The 10,905-nt window shown below is 42.0% G+C and overlaps 1 protein-coding gene across 15 annotated transcripts in view; it reads right to left on the bottom strand.

Annotated features, from left to right (window-relative positions):
• Window positions 1–197: 197 nt before the first annotated feature.
• Window positions 198–10,905, bottom strand: part of LOC308605400 (uncharacterized protein) — a 43,468-nt gene continuing 32,760 nt past the window's right edge. For 12 of the 15 annotated variants that reach the window (XM_081215364.1, XM_081215367.1, XM_081215369.1 and 9 more), the window contains 2 exons: window positions 8,142–8,264; window positions 198–4,505 (listed from right to left, as the gene is read on the bottom strand). In XM_081215364.1, the coding sequence (XP_081071490.1) occupies window positions 2,446–4,505; window positions 8,142–8,264 (2,183 nt within the window). In that variant the 3' untranslated portion in view covers window positions 198–2,445. Of the gene's footprint in view, window positions 4,506–8,141; window positions 8,265–9,195; window positions 9,323–10,685; window positions 10,748–10,905 lie in introns of all 15 variants that reach the window. The other 3 variants (XM_081215373.1, XM_081215371.1, XM_081215372.1) reach the window with 1 other exon arrangement.

Here is a 10,905-nt window from a genome sequence, read left to right as displayed (position 1 = left end):
ACACTATAATGTAATCTAAGTGTGCAATTACATTATGTTAAACAATAATGTACACAACTTAATATACAAATAATGCTGTTGGAAAAATGGCACCAGTAGACTTGCTTGACACAGGTTTGCCACAAACCTTCAATTTGTAAAGTTACCATAATAAATAAAATCACCATAAACACAATAGGAAAATAAGTAAATACAATAGAATGTTTTATTTTTCTTCAGGATGGTCTAAATCAATGAGCCACAATTATTCAAAAAGTAGGTGCGTAAGTGGGGTATCCTGCTCAGATAACGGTAACAAATTCAACTTTTTTCAGCTTTATGAGGTATAACTGACAAGTAAAATTGTAATATATTTAAAGTATATGTGATGAATTGATATACATTGTGAAAGGACTCCCACAGGTGAATGAACACATTCATCACTTCACATAGCTAACTCTTCTGGGGGGAGAGGAGTGAGAACTTTTAATATCTACTCTTAGCAAATTTAAACTATACAATACTGCATCATCAACTGTAGTCACCATAGATTAGATCCTCAGACCTTGTTCATCTTAAAGCTGAAAGTTTGTACCCTTTTTATAACCAACCTCTCCCCATTCCCCAGGCAACCACCACCATCACACTACATGGTTCTAAGTTTGATCTTTTTTTCCCTTAGATTCCACATATAACTGATACCATGCATTATTTTTCTTTCTCACTTATTTCACTTAGCATATGCCCTACAGTTTTATTCATGTTGTCACAAATATTTCTCCATATGTATTTCCTGTGTACCAGTGGTTAGAATTAGAGGTTCAATTTGATTCAGGTTTATTTTTTTTTGGAAAGCATACTTCATGGGTGGTTCTGTTTGTATCTCCTATTACCCTAACTGGAAGCTGCCAAGACATCTAAAAAGAGAGCAAGATGAGAAAATGTTTTCTACCAAATATCAAGACTCGTCGCAAAGCTATGGTAACTGAAGCAGTGTGGTATTGGGAAAATTATTGAAAAGTAGACCAATCAAAGGGAATTGAGAGTCAAGACATCCATCTAATCATATATAGATGACTGATTTTCTTCAAAAGTGGCACTGCAAAGTAGTGGGGAACAAGGGAAATGTTCAGTAATTGGTATAGGAACAACTGGATATTCATATGGTGAATAATCAAATTATGTGGAAGGCAAATATAGACCTTTCTTTGAAGATTTGTTGATAAGTTGATTTTAATTCTGTCACCTACCAAAAAAATAAAGAAAAAGGAAAGAGAGAGGGAGGGAGGAGGGGGAGAGGGAGAGAAAGAGAGAGACAACTGCTAAAATGTGAATAAGGTCTGGAGGTTAGACGTTATGTATCAATATTCAATTTTCCTGAATGCTATACTTGTGCTGTAGATATGTAGGTAAATATCCTTGTTCTCACAGTATTACTTAAGTATTCAGATGCAAAGGCTAGGAGGTCTGGAACATACTCATGGTTAAAAAAAAGCATATGTCAATATGTGTGTGCATATATACACATTCACATACATTAAGAGAATAATGACTCAAACATGTTAACTGGTGAATCTGAGTACAGGGTACATGAGAGATTTTATATAATTTTTACATTTGGAAAGTTTTAAATTATTTCAAAACAAGAAGTTTAAAGAAATGCAAAAATTTATGTCAAGCAAAATCCCATCATTTAGAGATAAGTAAAAATAAATACCTTTTTTTTTTTTCTTTTTTAATGAGATCACACAAAACTTCCATGCTTTGTGTTTTTCCAGGTTAATGTATTCTGGACATCTTCCAACATCCATAGCAACAATTTGCACTGGATAAGTAAATCATAAAATACTTTGGCAACCCAACTGATTATTTCTGTTTGCTATTATAAACAATAATGCAATGAACATTCCTTTATATACATCTGCGGCAGATATGTATTTACTTCTGATGATCAAAGGTTCATCTCTGGGGATCTATTCCTTAATTTTAATCCAATATATCATATGAAATAAAGCAGTCATATTACAAATTCTTCGCTACAGGAACTTTTTAGTAATTTTATTCATTTTTCATAGTTTTACAGCTTTAGTAAAAGTAACGGTCACTGTAAACAAGTATAAAATGGAAGTTGATGGAAAAATAACCCCAAAGCCCTCCTTGACGTCCCACCTCAAAAAAACAACTAGTTAGTATACGGCAAATATCCTTTTCACACACTGTCTTTAGGCATATATACACTTTGAGAGATCATTTGTATCACGTGGATCTTACCAAGAGGGTTACAACCTATTTCTCCCATTACTATGTATGGTTCTATGTCACCATTTTAATGGATTTGCTGGGAAGATTCCATCTGAAGGAATCCCTTTCCACTCTCAATACTTCATAGAGTTTACCAGCAGCAAGGACTCTCCAAAACCTTGAAGGTGTGCATCCTGACTGAAGTCATTAACAGACTTCTCACTTTTAAAGACTCTTGCCAGTGTGGACTTTCTGATGGTATGTAAGCCGTGAACGGTGACTGAAGTCCTTACCACATATGTCACACTTGTATGGTTTTTCTCCTGTGTGGACCCTCTGGTGGGCGTGAAGCCGAGAACTCTGACTGAAGCCCTTCCCACACTCCTCACATTTAAACAGTTTCTCCCGAGTGTGAACACTCAGATGGACTCTAAGATTGGAGGGGAGACTGAAGGCCTTCCCACACTCCTCACACTTGTGGGGTTTCTCTCCTGTGTGGACCCTCTGGTGATGGCGAAGATTCAGGTTCCGCCCGAAGGCTTTCCCACACTCCTCACATTTGTAAGGCTTTTCACCAGTGTGGCCCCTCTGGTGGTATATAAACTGTGAACTGTAACGAAAGCCCTTTCCACACACGTCGCATCTGTAGGGCTTCTCCCCAGTGTGGACCCTCTGATGGGACTGAAGACCAGAGGACTGGCTGAAGCCCTTCCCACAGACACCACACTTGTAGGGTTTCTCACCCGTGTGGACCCTCTGATGGACCCGGAAATCTATGGCCTGACTGAAGCTCTTATCACATGCCTCACATTTGTAGGGTTTCTCTCCTGAGTGGACTCTCTGATGTGCATGAAGGTTTGATCTCCAACTGAAGCCCTTCCCACACTCCTCACATTTATACGGTTTTTCTCCAGTGTGAATGACTTGGTGCAGTTTAAGATTTGAACTGTAACTGAAGTCCTTACCGCACATGTCGCATCTGTAGGGCTTTTCCCCTGTGTGGACTCTCTGGTGGGTCTGCAGCTTTGATGACTGACTGAAGCCCTTCCCACACGTCTCGCATTTGAATCGTTTCTCCCCGGTGTGGACGTTCTGGTGGACTTGCAGATTGGAAGCCTGACTGAAGCCCTTCCCGCACTCCTTGCATTTGTAGGGTTTCTCTCCCGTGTGGACACGGAGGTGGATGTGAAGATCTGTGTTACGGGTGAAGCCCTTCCCGCACGCCTCACATCTGTACGGTTTCTCTCCAGTGTGGACCCTCCGGTGGCATATCAAAGGGGAATTGTGACTGAACCCCTTGCCGCAGACATCGCATTTGTAGGGTTTCTCCCCGGTGTGGACCCTCTGATGTATATGATAATGCGCGGCCTGCGTGAAGCCCTTCCCACACTCCTCACACTTATAGGGTTTCTCACCCCTGTGGACCCTCTGGTGAACACGAAGGTTAACGCTCCAGCTGAAGCCCTTCCCGCACTCGTCGCACTTGTATGGTTTCTCTTCGGTGTGGACTCTCTGATGGCACTGAAAATTTGAACTTTGGCTAAAGCATTTACCGCACTCCTCACATTTGTAAGGCTTCTCCCCCGTGTGTGTCCTGTAGTGGATGGTAAGGCCTGTGCTGCTACTGAATCCCTTGCCACAACTGTCGCACCTATAGGACTTCTCTCCCGTGTGATTAGATTGACGGGGATGAAAGGAGTTCCTGTTGAAACCATCGCTGGATTCACGACATTTATCGACTTTCCCTCGCGGGTGAATTCTTTGATGACTTTGCAGATGGGAGCATTTCTCTCCCAGGCGAACCCTCGGATGAACTGGGAGCACTTCGCTATCACTGAAGCTTTTCCCACACTCTCTACAGGGATACGCTATCTCTCCTTTGCAGGGTTTCTGTTCTGTGTCAGTTTTCACAGGATCACTCAGGGCTGATTTCTTCATGAAGGCTTCACACATACGTGGGTTGTTTTTCCCGTTCGTTTGCTTACCTCTACTCTGATTCGCTGACTCACTCACACACGTATTCCCATAGGAATCCTGGGTTCTCGAAATCAAAATCTCTTGATTTTCAAGGTAACTGGAACTATCGCCTTTGTGGTTCATCACATGGTTCTCACTTTCAGAAACCTGAGAATCACCTTGTAGGAAATGGGAAGTCCTCCTCTGAAGACAGCACGTTGAATCACTTGCAACCTGTTTCCAGATTTGCCAGCAAGATGGCTCTTCACGTGAAAGGTATTTTAATGCGACTTTTCCAAGAGTCTCCACCTCATCGGGATTCTTGCTGCCTAAAAGAAAAAGCGATATTCAGAGGTGAGGACAAGTAAATGCTTTGTTCAGAAACACCAGTATTTCACACTCAGGGATAAGGCCTTAAAAAACCAGGGAAAGGGTCATGTCTGTACCACACCACTTATCCTTTTGTTATGCTTTTTCGTGTAAGTGGACGCGAAGAACAGGGTCAAGGGACTCTTCTGTAAATGTGACCTATTTAGAACCACAGGTCTAACAGTTTAACAGAAGAACTGTAGGTTTGAAATCGGATGGCTGCAGGGCAACAAAGACAACCCACCTTCCAACCTACAGCAACGTCAATTAAATGCCTAATCACCTGTTCCTTAGCAGGCTTATGACAAGTGGGCTTCTACTGAATTAGGTTAGGAAAGCACAGACTGTAGGCATTAAACAGTATTTTAGGTCCTGGTAGAAATGATCTTCTAAGAGTAAATTTGGGAAGCGGTTGGGATAATAACATTCATTGTTCTAAGCCTGGCAGTGATTCTGGTCTCTGTAAAAAGAAGGGGGAAAGGGAAAACTAACCTGGGACAGCTGAGAAAGAACCTGGGAGGAGAAGAAAGAGAGCAGGTTCTCAAAGGCAACCCTGAATGGAGGAGAGGGAGAGTTATGTTCAGCTTGGAAAGCTTTTGCCCAGGAAGCTGCGAACCTTGCTTTTTCTCTCATTCCCTTCGGGTCTCTCTGCTCAAATGTCATTCAACTGGGTGAGGCCTTCCTATCACCCAGTATAAAATAATTCCTCCCACCCCAACACACCTTCCACTCTTCCCATCTGCCTTACTCTGCTTTCTTTTCCCCCATGGCACTTATTATTTGATTTACTACATACTTCCTAATTTTTCCCTGCCCATTTAGAAGAACTAGGATGTAACAATCATGAGGAAAACAAGCACTTTGATTTCTTCATTGCTTCATCCCCACTGTAACAGAATTTCTCAAGTTGCTGGCATATACTCGTGAACTGTGAAATCCATTCCGTACACTGTGACATTTCAAAGAAAAAGAAGTGGGAATTCCCTGGTGGTCCAGTGATTAGGACTCAGCACTTTCACTGCCAGGGCCAGGTTCGATCCCTAGTTGGGGAACTAAGATCCCACAAGCTGCATGGTGCGGCCAAGGAGAGGAAGGAAAAAACCCCTCAATATTCTGTAATAACCTATATGGGAAAAGAATCTGAAAAAGAATGGGTATGTGTATGTGTATAACTGAACCACTTTGCTGTACACATGAAACTAACACAACATTGTAAATCAACTATACCCAATATAAAATAAAAATTAAATTTAAAACAATAAATAAAAGAAATTATGTGAAAGAAATAATAAAAACATGAAAAGCATATCACAAGCAGTAAGGGTAACACTATATAAAATGCTTGTTTCAGCTGTAGACATACACATAAATATGCACATATGTTACATTTATACTTGGTTGGGATGTAAAATATTTCTTATTGAGGGTCATAGTTAAAAACGTATGGAAGCCACTGGCTTAAAATGTTTAAAGTGGTACCAAGTCCTGAATGATTAATTTGCTTAAATAGAAAGTTACATTCAAATAATATAAACTGAACAAGTCCCAACAGGTATGTGCACATTTCAGGGTATGGTAGGCTAATTGAACATCCTAAAGATGTCCACGCCCTAATCCCTGGAACCTGCGAACATGTTAACGTACACAGCAAAAGGGACTTCAGATTTGATTAAATTAAGGATCTTGAGATGAGCCCAAAGAAGTCAAAAGGGTCCGTATAAAAAGGAGACGGGGGACTTCCCTGGTGGCACAGTGGTTAAGAATCCACCTGCCAATGCAGGGGACATGGATTCGAGCCCTGGTCCGGGAAGATCCCACATGCCGCGGAGCAACTAAGCCTGTGTGCCACAACTACTGAGCCTGCGCTCTAGAGCCTGTGAGCCACAACTACTGAGCCCACATGCCACAGCTACTGAAGCCCACACCTCTAAAGCCTGTGCTCCGCAACAGGAGAAGCTACGGCGATGAGAAGCCCGTGCACTGCAACAAAGAGTAGCCCCCGCTCGCCGCAACTAGAGAAAGCCCATGCACAGCAACGAAGACCCAATGTGGTCAAAAATTAATAAATACGTTAAAAAAAAAAAAAGAATCCCTGCAAAAACAAGCCCTTTATTTTGCACTCCAGTGACCTATAAAGAACATTTTAGGTAGTACTTGTACATGGAGCATGGTTGTGAAATCCTGAAACATGTGGATGCTGAAGAGGTCAAAAAAACCTTTGAGAAAGGGTGGCAGAAAATGCTACCAGATTTGTTATAAAAAGACTTGGTCTATGACACAAAACTCAAGTGTAACAATATGTAGGATCATGATTCCTGAGGTTCAGTTTGCATATAAAAATGAACCCCAGTGAAACTAACACAACATTGTAAATCATCTACACTTCAATTAAAAAAAAGAAAAAGAGAATGAGACCCTTTCCAGTAATATTCCTGAATGCATCAAATGTGAAGCAACATGTAGATATGAGAAGGGAGACTGACAAAAGCAGATGGTTATATCCATTAACCACTCTCAGAATTCAGGGCCTAATCTATCATGTTTGCAGATAAGCTTCTCTCCTTCATTTTTCAGGCAGAGGGAGAGTATATACATTTACATCCCCTAGGAATATCTGATGTTTTTAAATGGGTAGAACTGAGGAATATGCAAATTAAAGAGAAGGGAAGGAAGGGGAGAGAAAGGAAGAGGAGGTCAAAAAGTGAAGTAAACAGTGAGGATCTGAGCAAAGGCAGGAGAACAGAGGGCCTTGAAAGGCTGGGGAGAAAAGTGAAACAATGGCTGGGGATCCAGAGGATGAGGTGGTCTTCACAGGTGAAGAAGGCTGGGGTCATAGGTCAGGAGGAGCTGTGAGGAGAGCTTCCTCACTTTTACTCTAAAGAATAGTAATGTTTAAAGTAATATCTTCATTCAACAATTATGTACTGAGCATCTATTATGCAGCAGGCTCATCGGAGGCTTTGGGTAGAGACGGGAAATACAACTGCCCAAATTCCTACTTTCAAGGGGAACGGATGATGAACACGTAAATAAAGACAAGTTACGAGGTCAGGAGGTTATCAGTGCTTAGACACAAAATAAGGCAGGGTGAGGGCACGGAGAATGGCGAGAGGATGGCACTGTAAATGGGGCAGACACACAAGGTCTGTCTGTTGAGACGAAATTTGAGCAAAGCCCTGAGTGAGTAAGGGAGTAGCTGAGGGCCTCTACACTGAGGCAGAGAGCTAGTCGAAGGCTGGGAAACAAGAGAACACTCCACAGGGGCCAGGATGGCATGAATGCTCTAAGAAAGGGTAAAAGGATGGGTGATCAAAGAGGAACTCGGTGAGGAGGCCAGATCAGGTAGGGCCCTGCCGTCCACTGTAAGGACTCGGAGTGAAAGGGGAGGCCTCGGGAGGGGTTTGGACAGAGGAATGGTATGATCTTACTTGCTTTCTGAAGAACCAGTCTGGCTACCATGTGAAGAGGTTACAGGCGTGCAAGGGCGGAAGCACGGAGACCAGTTTGGAGGAAGCTGTCACAGTCCGGGCAAGAGACGACAGCACGTGGGCAAGAGCGGTCGTCACGGACGTGGGGAGCAGCAGGGTAGCTGGTACCTGAGATGACAGGCCTGCGGTTCTCACCGGAATGCTCGTTTCTCTGGGTTTCCCTCTCCATCATCCAAACCTTGTCTTCCGTCTCCAACTGGGACACCATATCTGGCTTGAAGGGAAGATGTCCTATGCAAAGGCAGGTATATATATTTAAGATGAACACACAGCTTACATAGATCCTTGTCTAAGTTCTATAACCCTCAAGTGATCACAAACTGAAACAAGAAATGAATTCAGGGAACTCTACTCAATATTCTGTAACAACCTGTAAGGGAAAAGAATCTGAAAAAGAATGAATGTATGAATATGTATAACTGAATCGCTTTGCTGTACACCTGAAACTGACACAACATTGTAAATCAACTAAACTCCAATCAAAAAAAGAAAAACAAATTGAGGTCACAACCTAGTTCATATCTGTATATAGATAAAATTAGATTTAGCCAATGTCTGTTTTTATCATATTTCCCACACTCTCATACCACTTACTGCAAACGGTCACAGTTTTTGCTACAATGTGAGGGGGTCTTGATAAGGAACTCGGACAGTTTCTATTCTTATTCCATTTTATTTTATTTCACTGAAAAAAAAAATAATGCCAGTACAATGAACTAAGTTGACTCCATGATCCACCAAAGTATCTGAAAGACAAAGTACAGAAGCTAAGCTGCCCGTTTATAGTTCATCTAAAACAGGGTTTCTCAGCTCAGGCACTATTGATATTCTGCACTGGCTAATTCTGTGTGGTGGGGGGAGGTGGTCCTGTGCATCTCAGGACGTTTAACAGCACTGCTGGCCACCAGATGCCAGCAGCGCCCCTCCCTCAGCTGTGACAATCAAAACTGTCTCCAGACATTGCCAAATGTCCCTAAGGAGGCAAAATCACCCCCGACGGAATTTTGCCTGAGCAGAGAGGGACCAGAAAAACCTATGGATTGGAAAAACTTGTGTCTTCAAGGTCAGGGAACCACTTCACAAGGTCCAAAGCTTTCAACAACTGAGGACCAGACACTCTCAAGAGAGTTGAGGTTCAGGGTCAGAGAGTGCCTGTCCTCACCCACTGAGACCAAGTTCCGGAAGTTCTCCACCATCACATCCTGGTACAGTTTCCTCTGGGCGGAGTCCAGCAGCCCCAGCTCCTCCTCGGTGAAGGTCACGGCCACGTCCTTGAAGGTCACCGCCTCCTACGACATCAAGCACATGTCACCTCAATCTCACAACCTCCACTGGAAGAAGGGCATCATCGAGAAGGATAAAGAAGATTAACCGAAAACACGGTTACCGATATGGAGGGACGCCATGCAGTTTTCAGTCCCAACACTTGCCCCTCTCAGTGACAGTGATGTCACCTCCCCGCTGTCCCACTCTATCTCTGCTTTTAATATTCGCAAAGTTCACAGGCCTTCCGCAACCCTCCAGGACAGGTACACAGCTCCTCACCTGTGCTTTCAAGGCACAAGCCATAACCACCTGCTGCCACACGCACAGCTGGTGAAGGCACAGGGTGAGTTCAAATTTCAAGGTTTTAACGACAGGACCCTGGGCAAATTCCTTTACCTCTCATTACCTTAATTTCCTCTTCTCTATAATGGTGTCTAAATCACAAGGTGTTTGAAAGGATTAGACGAGTGAACATATGTAAAGCACTTACAACGGCGCCTGGCACATAAGAAGTGCTCAATGAATTTGAGCAAGCAGTATCATTAAAATCTCTTTCATTCCATTTTGTGACTGCATAGTATAGTATTCCTTAGAACTGATGATGTAGCTTTAATCAATCCAAATAAAGTACAATCAGTTACAGATTTTTACTTATCATCATCTGCTGTAAAGATCCTTTCACAGAGATCTCAACCAAGAAGTAGCAAATGCACTTTAAAATTTTTGAAAGCATAATGGCAGATTTCCCTCTCAAAAGGTTTTCCCAATTCACCTTTCGTATGAGGGAGTACAAATGTTCCTGAATCTCTAGACTGGCCAAATAAGACATAATTCCGTTTTTTTTAAAAAAGAAAATCTTCAACAATCTAAGTGAAATAAATAAATAGAAAGCTTTCATTAATGTTTGTACACATTTAGTTATTAAATTATTTTCTTCATAAATTTACTTTCCATTATTGTGACGCTCCTATTCTTTCTTTTACTCATATTCCAGTTGGGTCTTACTTTATTTTACTAATTTTAATAAGAATTAGAGATATTAAACCTTTATCTAATGTTTATAAGTATATCCCATCAATTCAAATATTGCAAATATATAGCTGTGAATGCCTGAGGGAAAAGGAATATGAGAAAGCAAAAAGAGGTAGTTTGTAAACAGAGTAGTAGGGTAAATTATCTTTCTCTATTCCAAATTTCCACAATTTTTCAAAGATTGCTTTGTGAAATAAAGATGATAAAATAAACCAAACAAAACGCACAGTCTGGCACACAACATGCACTCAAGGTGTGTCGTGTTCATTAACCTTTCCAAGGAAGAGAAAAAAGGTGTGTCCAATCTTTGAGAAATAAAATCCCTTAGGAGACAGAAAGCAATGCCTTACTTACCTGAAACTCAGTCATTTTCTCCCACTCCTTCCGGGGAAGGTCAGAGTCCTGAGAAGACATAACTGGGGAAGGACAAAGAAGCCATGAGATGCACGCCAGGGCTGTCAGGAGCCCATGTGGATCTCTGCAGAAATTACACATGAGCACTCATACTCTCAGGCAGAGGTGCTCACATACAGCTTGGTAAGCAGAGCTTGGAGTAGACTGCAGCTACTAGCAG

The sequence above is a fragment of the Mesoplodon bidens genome, assembly GCF_964165515.1.
Source record: "Mesoplodon bidens genome assembly, chromosome: 18".
Classification (NCBI taxonomy): domain Eukaryota; kingdom Metazoa; phylum Chordata; class Mammalia; order Artiodactyla; family Ziphiidae; genus Mesoplodon; species Mesoplodon bidens.
This window is presented reverse-complemented; position numbering and strand designations above follow the sequence as displayed.